The sequence below is a fragment of the Aricia agestis genome, chromosome 16 (assembly GCF_905147365.1).
Source record: "Aricia agestis chromosome 16, ilAriAges1.1, whole genome shotgun sequence".
Classification (NCBI taxonomy): domain Eukaryota; kingdom Metazoa; phylum Arthropoda; class Insecta; order Lepidoptera; family Lycaenidae; genus Aricia; species Aricia agestis.
In genome coordinates, this window is record NC_056421.1 from 2,412,837 (window position 1) to 2,428,157 (window position 15,321).

Consider the following 15,321-nt stretch of genomic DNA (forward strand, 5'->3'; position numbering starts at 1 on the left):
TCATGGCACCATTAAAGTACATAATATGTAAAAGGCTGGTTCTTTTTCAGAGGTATATTGTATTGTACAGGTTTATTTAAATAATGATTTGCAAGAGCAAAGAGAATCCAATATGAATGGAGTTAAAGCAAACTCACGTCGCCGACGATTTGTTATAACTCAAAAACACATGCTTTCTGATGACAAACGTGCCAGTAGTATTTGGCATATTAATTGCTACACTCACCCGACTATAGGATGCTTGAAGTTCAATTTGGCGATTGTCTCATTGATCGTCTTCTGCATGGCGGCTCGCGGCTTCAGCACATATTTTAACATCTGGCCGATCCACCACGACGCTGGGTCGCCGTTGAAACGGACTATCCTGTAATTTGATATTTTTTTTTGATTTTTTTATTTTCATTTAAATATAAAAAAGGGCTCGCACACACAACTGCGAAATCATGCAGGAGGATACACACAAACATGCATGATTTTTCTTCCTACATTCGCAAATAAACATCGACTTACCTGTGCGCCAAGTCAGACGGTATGGCGAGTGGCAAGAACTTTGGCTTCTGGAATATCGAGTCGATGAACGGTAGTGACACTACTTTCGCGTCGTATGACACTGGAAATTAAAAGATAACAATTTTATTTCCTTATACATATACATAAGCATGTCATAATTTAGTTTTTGACTTTTTTACAGTAATAAATAAACTAACGATTTATATCTTTGCATATGCATATCTAACGATTTACATTTTTGACATTAATATGTCAAAAATAAAATTAAAGATAATTCTTTAATTTTATTTTAATGGCGTACGCATACGCTGAATAACGTACACGTCCGTTTGGTAACGTACGCCACAAGTTCCGTGCGCGAAAGCCGCAAACCTTATTTGCTTTGCGGCTTTCGCGCACGGAACTTGTGGCGTACGCATACGCAATCAAGCGTACCGTACGCAAGTGTAATAACTTTTTTATTATTTACCTGGCCGTACGCAGTTTAATATTTTTATCTATTTATTTACCTGGCCACTGCACGACTTTATCATCGTACGCCGAAGTGCAGGATTCTGACACGGGGTGGAATACGTACTCCCAGCCCTTGCTGTTGTATCTCCAACCCTTGGAGTTGAGGATGAGGGTCCGTTCCGTGGCGTACGCGAATATAAGACAGTAGACTATGTGGTGGACTTGGCAGCCGAAGCCGCAGCCCTGAAAAAAAAAAGGTATTTATTTACACTTCATCATCATCATTCAACGGTAGAAAGTTGCCAGTTCAATTAAATAGTGCTCCTTTGGAATATGAAGAGTCCTATGTCTACCTAGGAAAACAGTTATCGTTTGAATTAATGAGCAATGACATTGAAGTAGACAGAAGAATAATCTCTACCTGGCAAAAATACTGGAAACTGAAAGAAAATTTCAAAAGCGACATCAACTCCTGCCTGCTACCATCACTAACCTATGCCTCTCAGACGTGGAAATTTACTCGAAGAATATGTAATAAAATCAAACACTGCCAGAGAGCAATGGAAAGGAGTATGACAAATATTTAAAAAATCCAACGCATACCACATGCAACCATAAGAAAAATAACCGGCGCCATTGACGCCAACACCTACGCTAAACTCTCAATTTAAATGCAGTTAATGGAACCCAACGCATTTAAGTAATACGGTGTCACAACTCTTCAATCGATTTAATTTTATCATATTAGTATGGAATAGATTAGTTGTGATGTCTGACTTAAAAGAAATTCCTGGATTGGGTGATAGGTAGAGATTTGGATGACGCTCCACAAAATGTACAAGTAAATCAATTTAAATGGAGTTAATGGATCCTAACGCATATAAGTAATACAGTGTCACAACTCTTCAATCGATTTTAATAATTACATGGATCATAAGACGTAACGACATTAGCTAATATATTATTCAGACATGTGCCTCCGTTCATATGTATATTACATAATAGACCGTACAAGGCTTTGTAAGCCACGCCTAGTTTCCATTGAAGGACGTACGTAGTACAATGCTTTTCTCCCCTTAGAATATCAACTGTGCCTAGGCCGTATATTAACTCCGTTCAGACTTATTTTACCCCTGACAGATCTTTATACCGCTGACATAAAGATCAATTTAGCGACTCTGAGGTAAAATATAAATCAACTGTAGTCTGTAGACATTTTTATAATTTAAATAACTAACCACCTGATACTCAAATGCTTCATAATTTTAGGCGTTTAAACGCATGATGTACCATCGAGGAAGTTGATTCCTATGCAATTGACAGACTAACGTTATTTGGTCGAATATGTCAATTCAATGTTAATTGTGATCTGTCAGCTGGGTTTGACGTAACGCAACCAAACTACTTAGGTCCCCGATTTGCGTAGGAATCAACTTCTCTGATAGTACCTTTCATCATATTATTACCACAGGGATTAGTATCTACTATAACAAGTAGACAATCACTTTAACTTAATTTAAGCCTTTAAATAATGTCGACAGCTCTATTTTTGAACTCTATACCTACTTATAATGTGAATAGTTTTTTATTACCGAATAGGCTATGAAAATACATGTACGATTTTGATGAACCTTTAAGTCCCGTGGTTTATTAAGAGCTAAAACAGAAACCACGCGATATAGGTTTCTTTTATATTTGAACGGAGTCGGTTTGGTTTAGATGGTTTCATTTTGTTTGTACGGAGTTGTAGGAAACATCTAGTGTTGTATAACAAGGTAGCAATAATAATAATTCATGTAGTAATCTCAAACAAAAGATAAAGACGTTACGTAATCATTTGTCTACAACGTTAGCTCAATTAAACCAGTCAATTTATATCTTTGTTTGAAATTAGACAAAATGTTGCGTTTACGCTCCAATTGTTATCCTTCTTATTGTAGAATTAGAAACTAGAAATCTAACTACTTAATATAAGTACTTTCAAAATGAAAAAAAAAATGTGCTTCAAATAGAATAATTATAATAGCTCTATTAAATAATAGAAGTTGGGTGATCGAACCATTGATAAACGTAGAATAAGACAGAACTTTTTAAATATAAAATAAGGAGTAAACGAGCAAACGGGTCACCTGATGGAAAGCAACTACCGTCGCCCATGGACAATCGCAATATTAGAAGAGCTGCAGGTGAGTTGCCGGCATTTTAAGAGGGTATACGCTCTCTTCTTGAAGGTTTGCTGCGGGTGGTATAGCTCATTCCATAGTTTTACAGTGCGCGGCAGAAGGTTACGCGAAAAACGCACGGTGGAGGAATGCCACTCATCAAGGTGATGAGGATAGTATGTTTTTCGCGTGGAACGATGGCGAAAAGTTGCAGGAGGTATGATTCCGAACAATTGGAAATGATAAACTCCTGTCAAAAAAGCCTCCTAAACCGAGCATTAGCAAACAATGAAGGACATAATATGGATTAGTTATTCTAGTTTTATTCTTCGTTCATCAATAAGACCGATAGAGTACAATTAGTGACACATTGTAGCGTAAAATGATAAACTATGACACTCACAAAATGTGATAACATTACGTCATTGGTCCACGAGTACTTATACTATTTTAATTAATATTTTATTTAACGCCTCCGTGGTCCAGTGGTTCAGAGCATGGCCCTTGACTCGGAGATCGTGGGTTCGATTCCCGCATTGGAAACGTGTTATTTCCAAGTTTGGTTAGGACAATGCAGGCTGGTCACCCGATTGTCTGACAAGTAAGACATATCCATGTCCATGCGTCGGATGGGCATGTAAAAAGTCGGTCCTGCGCCTGATCTCTCGCCAGTCGTGTCGGTCTTCCGTCCCACTGGGTTACTTATGAGGAATAGAGATTAAGGAATAGAGAGTGCTCTTGTGTATTGCGCACACATTTGGGCACTATAAAATTACTCCTGCGTAACTGGTTACTGGAATGGTTTCAACGAAACCGGCCACCAGGGCTCGGAACCGGTATTTTTTTTAACCAGGTTAAAGCGCTCTTTAAGCGGTTTTTGGATTTGTGTCCGCTCGGAGCGAAATCGAGATGCGAGCGGTATTGCTTCTGACATTAACCTGGTTAATTCCTCGCGGAAAGTAACTAGGGCAGTGATATCTTCTTTCCCTTTCTAGTGCACCATCTAATAGCCAATAGGCCATAACTTGTTTATTTGTTTTGAATGTGTAGTAAAGTCTTCTAGGAGTTTTCGATTCGTCGATCGACTTCCTTCCCTTGTCTGTTATGAAAAGAAACTAACTGGCCCAAGTAGATGTACTCGTCGACATAGTGTATGTCTTGCTCGTCTACCTCAACCCTACGTCTCGTGCTGTTGGTCATTAATTGAGTTTTGGACCTGTTCATTATAAGTAAAACATTTATTCACTATTTCTTTTACATTTTTATACGAACTTCTTTGCTCGAGGCTTTGCAAATCAATCTAAACTAACTATTTTCATCAAAAAAATCCATGCACGCTATGATGGCACTTTTAAGATTGACAGCTCCCAGACTATGACTTGCACACTATCCTGTTCAGTAATCCAGTCTTATAACTACCAAATCTATTAATTTTTTTTTCTTAACAACCTCACCATAAAAAAGATTTACCTATTCTTGGGGAAATAATATCAATACACTTTCTTACCTCTATTTTTATTCATATTCATTTCGAAATCTTTCTGTATTTCGATGGAGTGGCGACACTATTATATTCTTGGGTATCGTTTGAAAATTAACGTCCTGCTTGACTTTAAGGCCCTTCCCCTACGGAAATTCCATAATTTACCGTATTGAGAGCCTTATAAACTCATAAATTGAAAGCTACAAAGTTATAATAAAAATACAGCAATAATCTTCAGCATATCAACATTCCTTTACACGTTTTAATTTTTTTTTATTTTGTTTATTATACTTATGATATGATTCGCTTGCTTCCAAAGTAAAACCAATTTATTGAAATTCAAGCATAAAACATTCAGCATCTCCGTAGTATTTACAAATTACTTTTATTTGAAACACACGCCAATAGATCGACAATATCATAAACTTCATATTTCACGTTTTTTTTAGGTCAAATTTGAACTAAGATAAGTAAAAAAATAGGGTTTTGGTGCGACCTCGGCAACGCGGCAAATGTATGGTCAAGGTCGTTCGCTCGGGGGACGGCTTTAATCTTAGGAAATAATAAATTCAACTAAAAAGCTAGTTTTTAAAAGGAATGGGTGAGGATTGTGGTGTGTGTGAGTGGGCGGGGCGAGCGATATCGCGAACGGTTCTAACCGGTATTTTGAGCAGTGAGCGATTTTATTTTGCTCTTAGAACAAAACCAGAAATAATTTCGGTCCGTTCAGAGCGGAATCGAAATGAAAACGCTCTTTTGAAAATGTATGGCGCTTCTCAGGAACAGGATCGCGACAATTAACCAGGTTTCCGAGCCCTGCCGGCCACCGTCACCGAAACCTGTGTGGGAGTCATTAGTTCATTACTTATACTATAGTCTACATACTGTATAATGTTACTGTGCAATGGTACTGGCCACGCCTAGATATACGATAGAGGTATTAAAAATGTGAAACTCTTTACGTTTAAACGGCTGCACCGATTTTGATAAGAGATACTTAAGAGTCCCAGGAAAGGATATACGATAGATTATATCCCGGAAAAGTGTACGGTTGCAGTGCGGTAAACGAATTTAGACGCTACCTAATGGAACTATAGGTAGAAATCTGACTCTCTGAACCGGTCAGAGTGTCAGACTCATACGAAAATATGTTCTGTGGCTAACCGCCGTACTCAGAGTCATTAAATTACGATTAAGCTACAATTTAATGAAGAGTTTGACAGATAATGTATGGGGCTTATGTCAAAATTTGGAATTAATTACATTTAAGTAATGAATGTTCCACTCTGAGTGCGGCAGAAAGAAAATAAAATATCTGGCTAATGGCTATAAGGAAAAACTAAATAAAGAAGTGGAAAGACATTTCGAAAACAGACTTTACAAATATCAAAGGAATACACCGAATCGGCGATAATTGATAATAATATTATAAACAAACGAGCTTTTGCCCGCGGCTTCGCTCGCGTTAAGAAGTATTATTATATACAAACTTTCCTTCCGTATTTTAACCCCTTGGAGGTGGAATTGATCAAAATCCTTTCTTAGCGGATGCCTACGTCATAATATCTACCTGCATGTCAAATTTCAGCTCGATCGGTCCAGTGGTTTGGGCTGTGCGTTGATAGATCACCATGTCAGTCAGTCACCTTTGAGTTTTATATATATAGATACACAGCAAGACTGAAGTATTTATTATGTTGGTTTATATAACAGTACTCGTCAAAGCCAAGAGTGCAATGAACTGAAAAATACGTTCAGTGCAGCTAATATGAAATGTCCACATACTTTAATATGCTAATTGCTTAGATGCTATTGGAACTGCGTTACAGGTGCAGTTTTACAAATATATTTGAAATATTACAGTTAATCTTATAAGTAACGTCAATCTTTGGTTTTACAAGGTACTGAAATCACTGTTGAGTAATTAAACCGTTATTGTAATTTATTCCGTTATCCGTTCGCGAAATACGAATTCACAAAAAAGAAACGGTCCAGTTTCCCGGGACACAAAGTATCTCCATGCAAAATTTCAGCAAAATCGGTTCAGCGGCTTGGGCGTGAAGAGATAACAGACAGACAGACACACTTTCATATTAGTATGGATAGCAGACAGAAAGAAAGACAAATAAAGACAGATATACGTTTTACTTTACGTAATAGCACAGAATAGATAATAGTACAAATAGTAATAGGTAGATGTTTGTATGTAATCAGCGAAATAACTTAATAATAATAATATAATAATATCAATGGACGTTTCACACCACGTCAGTCTGGCCCCGTGCTAAGTACCTGAAGGACTTGTGTTACAGGTACCAGACAACGGAAATATATTTAATACTTTTTATACTATACATATATTTAAGATTTTTATTATATCATACATATATTTAATACACATCCATGACCCAGGAACATTGAAAAACTTTTTGTTCCATCGGCGGGATTCGAACCCGCGACCCCCGGCTTGAGTTGCCACACACTCTAACCATTGAGCCACGGAGGTCGGTCGTCAATAACTTATCTTTTTTGTATTGTTCAACTATATGTACATAAACTAAACAAACATGTTGCGGCTGTTATCATTACTGTGGATTAAACTCTTACTGATACTGTTTTTGCTGGGAAATTCATTAACTGAGTTAGATTGTAGAGCTGTTAAAATGTGCAGACAGATCACCTGATCAGACAGCATTGCCCTAACGAAACTTGGAAATAACATGTTTCCAACGCGGATATTGAACCTACGATCTCCGAGTCAAGAGACGCTCTAAACCACTCGACCACGGACTAAACTACCACCATGCGAAACTTGATCATTCCAATCAGTAGTTTTTGCGTAAAGAAGGCTGAAGGCTCCTATGGTTACATATATACTCTATACTATAACATTATAAAGCTGAAGAGTTTGTTTGTTTGTTTGTTTGAACGCGCTAATCTCAGGAACCACTGGTCCGATTTGAAACATTATTTCAGTGTTAGATAGCCCATTTATCGAGGAAGGCTACAGGCTATATTTTTACACGCTGACTAATAGGAGCGAAGAAATAGAGGAAAATGTGGAAAAACCGGGGGGAAATTATTTGACAGGGGTTATTTGAACGCGCTAATCTCAGGAACTACTGGTTCGATTTGAAAAATATCTAATTTACGCGGGCAAAACCGCACGGAACGTCTAGTATTCAATAAAGTTGGTTGCCAGTCTACTAACCTTATTCAGGTTGCAGATAACCTTCCTCGCGTCTCTACAGTCTGATGGGTTCTGCAGCCACCGCAGCCGTCGCTGGACCAAGTCGCTGACGTTGGCCGCCTCCGTCTTCCGCCAGTCCGCGTACCCATCCAGCTGTTGTAGCTTCTCCTGATCGGAGAGGAGAGATCTGGAATGGATGGAATAAGAGGGTACTAAAGGTTGTGGAACTTGTGGTGGACTAGATGCAAGAGTATTTAAAAATAAAATTTAAGTATAGTCCGTCAAGAAAGTGAAGAAATTAAAAAGTGGCAACATCGTAGTGTCATCCTTTTTTTTAGATTGATTTGAAAGGGATGACACTACGATGTTGCCACTTTTTCATTTCTTCACTTTCTTGACAGACTATAAGTAGTTTACAATTAAGTATATCGTGATTGCGTACATAGCGTTGTCACTTTCGTTTAGGTACACAGTACACTTAAACCAGGTACAAAGACATGGAAAATATTCCTTTTCGGCATGGGAACACTACAAAGTATGTACTTAGTCCAAAATACATGGTATGTACTTTTGTGTCAAGCCCATTCGTGTTATAATTTCTGCAGTTAGTAAGAAATGTTTTAAGAGCGTTTCCGATCTACATTCTGATGAAACGTTGTTTGGCCACATTCCAACTGAATTTTCAAGAACAAACAATAAATCTGCTATAGAATTTTTAATTTTTATTGGACAGACTAATTTGGTGTTCCGTGCATTGTTTGAATATTTTTGACTATACGGAATATGGTTGGATTATATTAATTTTTTTTTTTTGGTTTAAAGAATTTATTCTCATTAAAGATACAATATCCACTTACATGAGAACAAGACATTAACAATACTAATTATTTATATCATCAGTACAGTTCGAACTTACAATATTACTAAGTACAAAAGTTTATGCAATAAACAGATAAAACATAATTCATTGTTAAAGTTAAATACTGAGGAAAGGATACAAAGATTTTAACATTCTTAGATTTAACAGTGTTCAATGACATGCTTAGACAGCTGGTGCTTAAAACTATTAAAAGAAGTTATATTTTTAATGTGGTCGGGTAAACTATTATATAACTGTGCTCCCTCAAAAGTGATGCTTTTTTTGGCATAGTTAGTACGTATTTTGGGTAAAACTAATAAATTAGGGCGTCTTATACTTCGGCTAGTCGTTTGGGATTTTACAGAAAAAGATAATTCACTTTGGATTTTACCATCGATTATTTTTCTAATTAATATACAGGTGTTGTAAGTATATAGTTGTTTTAAGTTCATAATTTTAGTTTCGCTGTAAATTTGGGTTGTTGGTGTAAAATATGGGTATCGAAATATTATTTTTACAATTTTATTTTGGAGTCTCTGTAATTTATTTAATTTCGTTTTATTTGCACTGCCCCAAACCTCAGTAAGATATAGAAGGTGCGATTTAACTAGGGAGTTGTAAATAGTAAAGCGCAGTTTTGTTGGAATGCATTGGTTTATTTTAATTAGTGAGCCTATCAAAGATGATAACTTATTAATTATGGTATCTATTTGATTGTTCCAGGTAAGACGCCTATCCATTCTCAAGCCTAAGTATTTTTCGCTGCGTTTTTCTATAATAGGAGTATTGTCTATAATTAGTGAGTCATGAGCTGAAATTATTTTGTTTCTCGGGCTAAATATAATGTAGCATGTTTTGGCGACATTAATTGTTAAAAGGTTGTACTTAAGCCATTCAGAAATGTTACATGTATATTGATTTAGAATAGGGATACAATAAGGATTTTACTGTCCGTTCGTTCGTTACCTATAATGACCGGTTTTATTACTATTGAAAATCGTGAGTTGTAACAACAAGGAACCTTTAAAATTTAATATTTATTCTGTGGGTTAAGAGTCCTTAAATAAGTTTTATTGCAGTGTTACTTTGTCAAGGCCTTAGAGGCCATCTTAAAGTACGTATAGCATACATAGAAAGCTAAGAGGCTGTCTTGTTCTCATGAATATCGATTGGGACTTCAAATTTTCGACGTTAAAATTACGACTTTATTGCATTATAGATAAGGCAAAAAGTGGCAAAATCGTAGTGTCATCCCTTTTTTCTTAAATTGATTTGAAAGGGATGACACTACGATGTTGCTACTTTTAAATTTCTTCACTTTTTTGACAGACTATAGATACTTTTTATTGGTATTAAAAGTGGACTCCAAAACATGGACAACCTGAGCTGAAATCTAATTTGCAAAGTTATAATAAGATAATTTATATCTTTCTCTTTTACTCTTATGGTCTTTTTATGTTTTCTGAAACACATATCTGCTCACGGTTCAGTTAGAATTACTTCTATGTTTTTAAAATTGAATGATAGTCTAACAAACAAACTAATACAAGAAAATTGCTATCAATCCCTTGGGATTCATCACACGTGCACAAGCAAAAACCAACCTTTTCCTATCAGCCACTTGGTCGAGAATCCCCTGCAGGCGGTCCGTCTTCATATCATCACCCATGAACTTGGTGAGCTCGTGATTGATAAAGAACCATATCTCCTTGGTGTTAGAGTATATTCTCCTTCGCAGGCTCTCGTACTCCTCAGACGGGCCGCCGCCATAGTTCTGGAGTAACGCGCCCGCGTCGATATCCAAATTGGCTGGTAGGCTAAAGACAGATACGATTAGGACTAGAGGCAAGAGGTTACTCAAGACAAGACAGTTTTAAGAGGATACACCAGGGGCTAGAGAAATGAAAAAAAAGTACGTGTAATATCTATAGCTGTCTCCCTTACCTCAAGCCTATACCGCAGAACGCGATAGAGACAACTGTAGAAAATCCAGAAAATCAACGATTCGTTGTCCCCTGATTCCTTCTCCAAAACTTAACCGATTTAAGTACTTTTTTCATTAAAGATTAAAAAAAGGCTTGAGCTGTGTTCCTATGTTTTGCTTTTTTTTGTATAATCTAGCCAAATCTGTTTTCTGGACGTTTGAACACAGCGGAAAATCTGGCCATTTTTTTGGGTTTTTGAACGTTCATATCTTATTTAATAATTAAATTATGAAAAAAAAGAAAACATAGGGACATTGTATTAGTGGCTGTAGATATTCAGGAAAAAAAATATAACTCTACTAGCATTATCCAGGGAGGAAACAGGGGACAACGTTTGTATGGAAAAAAGGGCGGTGTGGACTCCTCTTAAGACAGACTGTTGCTGTACAAAACATATTATAAGGATTTTATTTTGAAACAAATATTTTGTACTAGATGACGCCCGCAACTCCGTTGCGCCAAAATTCGTTTATCGCGCGGGAACCGTACATTTTCCATGATAAAAAGCATGATTGTTACTTAGATGTCCTTTCCCGGGTCTCGAACTATTTCCATACCCAGCAAAATCGGTTCAGCGGTTTAGGTGTAAGAAGGTAACATAGACAGACAGACAGACACACTTTCGCTTTAATAATATTAGTATGGATTGTTAACGTAATACTAAAGATTACTAAAAGTTACTATGCTTGAACGCCCCCTTAGTCGCGTGGTGACATGATTTTAGACGAGATATCGGAAAAATTATCTAGGTCATTTCGAGAGGTTTCAACTTAGCCCACATATCAGTAGGAATATTCATATAACGCCAATAGACGCACTATTAATAGGAATTATAGAGGTAATCCTTAGATGAATGATTGGTCTCGCGCTCGCGCTACGACTAGATACCGTCGGAGTACTTGAAAAATGCGGCAACAAATCATACGCCTGATAAGGCGTAACCGCGCCAGTCGCGCCGCAAGCTTCGGGTGAGGTAGATGTGTCGATAATTTTCGAAATTTTAAGTTACGTCCGTAGCAAAATGCCAGTTTGCGTAGTGAGACTATGCAATAATAACACTACAAGAAACAAGAAAGGTACTTTTGCTTTTTTTAACATTTGCTTTTTTATGACTCATTCTTAACTTTCGTTAAACTTCCTACCATTGTTTTTGTATTGTTTTCTTATCAATATTGTACCCATTATATTTCGTTGATCTAAACAACGTTGTTATTTTATCGCATTCTTTTCGAATGGACTTTATTCCAATGGTAAAGTTTATCTGGTGATTGAAAAACTCAGCACTTACTATACAATAATAATAAATTACAAGACCACAGCAACTAATTTTTCCCATTCATTGGGCACCAGTCACGTATCTGGCAACCCGATTATCTAAGCACACAACAATATTTGTGCATTGTTTTACACACACTACAATATTGAGGTGCCGCATTCGGGAATCTGTGTTTTCTATACAGCGCGGTATCTAGTCGAGCGCGCGCGCGAGACCAATCATTTATCTCAGAGGTAATCCGTAGTAAAGAGTTCCGTTTTACTGTTTGGGTACGGGACTCTAAATTCAAATTCTTTATTAAGCATACAATAATATACAATAGTATAAAAGCTAGGTAGCGTACATCACATGCGTCGTCGTCTAATCCTATGCTAAGTAAAACATAGATATAGAGCAAACATAGACCAAAAATTGTGTTTTTGTATGGGAATATTTTATTTTAGTATTATTCTTAAATATTGAAGTAGACATATAATTAAGGCCTTTGTGAAAATATCAAGTGCCTACCTGTTGCCTTTATAGATATCAAGCAAAAAAGGCCAAAAAAAACAGGTTTGTTGTCCCCTTTAAATATTTATTTTATTTTGTTTTTAGTATTTGTCGTTATAGCGGCAACAGATATACACAATCTGTGAAAATTTCAGAACTCTAGCTATAGCGGTTCTTGAGATACAGCCTGGAGACAGACAGACGGACAGACGGACATCGAAGTCTCATGAATAGGGTTCCGTTTTCACCCGTTGGGTACGGAACCCTAAAAATGAATATTAAGAGGTGAAGTGATACGTGTAATATATATAGCTGTCTCCTTAATACCTCAAGCCTATACCGAACGCGATAGAGACAACTGCAGAAAATCAACGATTCGTTGCCCCCTGATTCCTTCTCCAAAACTTTAATGAAAAAAGTACTTAAATCGGTTAGATTTAAGTACTTTTTTCATTAAAGATTAAAGAAAGGCTTGATGTATGTTCCTATGTTTTATTTTTTTTTGTAAAATCTAGCCAAATCTGTTTTCTGGATGTTTGAACACAGCGGAAAATCTGGCCATTTTTTTTGGGTTTTTGAACGTTCATATCTTATTTAATAATTAAATTATGAAAAAAAGAAAACATAGGGACATTGTATTAGTGGCCGTAGATATTCACGAAAAAATCATAACTCTACTAGCATTATCCAGGGAGGAAACACAAACGTTTGTATGGAAAAAAGGGCGGTGTGGACTCCTCTTAAAACATCACATACGAGGGCTGCTATTTATGTATCCGGAATTAAAAAAAGAAACAAACATATATCATTTAATATGGTTTTATTGCTTTTCAAAATATTCGCCGCGATGATCGACACACTTTTGCATACGCTGGAACCAATTTTCATAGCACTTTTTCCATTCTGATTGAGGTATCTCCAAAACGTGCATTTTGAACGCATCAACAGCCTCTTCGCGGCTCGAAAAACGTTGACCACGTAATTTGTTCTTCGCGTATGGAAATAAAAAGAAATCGTTAGGTGCCAAATCAGGGCTGTACGGCGGATGACCAGTCAATTCGATCTTTTGACCCTCCAAAAACTGAGTTGTTTCAGCTGAGGTGTGACAGCTAGCATTGTCGTGATGTAATATGATTCTGCGTTGTCGGTTGTCCTTTCTTATTTCTTCAAAGACTTCTGTTAAACAAATGGTCGTATACCATTCAGAATTAACCGTTTTACGATTCTCTAATGGCACTGTAGCCACATGTCCATTAATTCCAAAAAAACAGGCGACCATTTGCTTCAAAGTACTTTTTGCACTAGTAACTTTTGTTGGTTTCGGCTCATCTTGGAACACCCACACCGTTGACTGTTGTTTAGTTTCGGGGTCATATGCATAGATCCAAGATTCATCACCTGTGTAGATATTATAAACGGCTTTTGACGTACCACGGTTGTATTTTTTTATCATTTTTTTGCACCAATCGACACGAGCCCGTTTTTGATCGATTGTCAAGTTGTGCGGAATCCAACGCGAACATATTTTTTTTACAGCCAAATGTTCGTGTAATATCTTATGTATGCTCGTCATACTTATGCCTAAGGACGCCTCTATCTCGCGATATGTAACATGACGATCACGCATTATTAGTTCCCGCACAGCATCTACATTTTGTGGGACAACAGCTGTTTTTGGGCGACCTTCTTTATTTTCATCCGTGAGCATAGACCGCCCACGATTAAACTCACTGTACCAGTGATAAACAGTGGTTTTTGATGGTGCTTCATATCCAAAAGTTGCGGTGAGTTGAATAAAGCACTGTTGTTGATTTAGCCCACGCCGAAAATCGTAGTAAATCATTGCACGAAAATGTTCACGCGTTAAATCCATGGCAAATGAAGACACGCAATTTTCAAAATGACGCCACAATGGAAAAATAATTGACAGTCACATGAAACAAAATGTATTCTTCAACCAAAGAGTTCTATTTTCAAATGTTGTAATCACTTTTTAAATATTGTTCTTGTAAGTGGCCAGTTCCGGATACATAAATAGCAGCCCTCGTAAGTACATAGAAAGTCTAAAAATAAACACCGACGGTTTTCAACTCGTATCTTTGTGCTTGTCTCTGTTTTCGGCGGTTGAATGGAAACCTCTACAGTGGAGAACACTTCATGTCCCACATACCCAATTCGCTTCATACTCGTACTATTTGAGGAAAAACAATTGTTTTGCTGTGCGACACATTTTAAAGCTAATATCACTCAAATCCATACTTCCATACTAATATTATAATCTGTCTGTCTGTCTGTCTGTCTGTCTGTATGTTACCTCTTCACGCCCAAACCTCTAAATCGATTTTGCTGGAATTTGGCATGGAGATACTTTAAGTCCCGAGAAAGGACATAGGATAGTTTTTGTTCCGAAAAAATGTACGGTTCCCGCGCGATAAACGAGTTTTGGCGCAACGGAGTTGCGGGCGTCATCTAGTATTAAATAAAGATGCTTGGTTTACTCTATCTGCCCAAGCGGGTATTTTACTTCCCAACTTGTTTTGAGCTATATTCGCTGCAGTATAAAATACGAATGTAGTACAAAATATTGATTGTATGCTACAAAATCAATTTAAAATGCATCACATAAAAAATTCTGTACACACTATAATAAGAATTCTGCATCCAGTATAAGTATTACACATTTAACACCTTAGTCATAAAAATATTCGTTACGAAGTCTGCTGTTTTTGTCTGATACATTAAAAATATTTAGGGCCTGTTTCACCAATTCCTAATAAGTGCCGCATAGGCTATCCACTACTTAACTTGACAGCAGAGGCGGCGTAAGGCGTGGGCGGTGTGGGCGACCGCCCACGGCCTCGAGGTCCTAGGGGCCTCGCGCCCTTGAAAAGCGCGTTTTTTTTTAAGATTTACG

The 15,321-nt window shown here is 37.1% G+C and overlaps 1 protein-coding gene across 2 annotated transcripts in view; it reads right to left on the reverse strand.

The window, feature by feature from the left end:
• The window catches only part of LOC121734657 (alpha-(1,6)-fucosyltransferase), a 59,453-nt gene that overhangs the window by 31,125 nt on the left and 13,007 nt on the right, over positions 1 to 15,321 (reverse strand). The window contains exons 4-8 of one of the 2 annotated variants that reach the window (XM_042125255.1): positions 10,262 to 10,474; positions 7,820 to 7,985; positions 1,020 to 1,206; positions 511 to 610; positions 227 to 364 (exon numbers count right to left, since the gene is read on the reverse strand). In XM_042125255.1, the coding sequence (XP_041981189.1) occupies positions 227 to 364; positions 511 to 610; positions 1,020 to 1,206; positions 7,820 to 7,985; positions 10,262 to 10,474 (804 nt within the window). The remainder of the gene's footprint in view (positions 1 to 226; positions 365 to 510; positions 611 to 1,019; positions 1,207 to 7,819; positions 7,986 to 10,261; positions 10,475 to 15,321) is intronic. The other variant, XM_042125256.1, reaches the window with a different exon arrangement.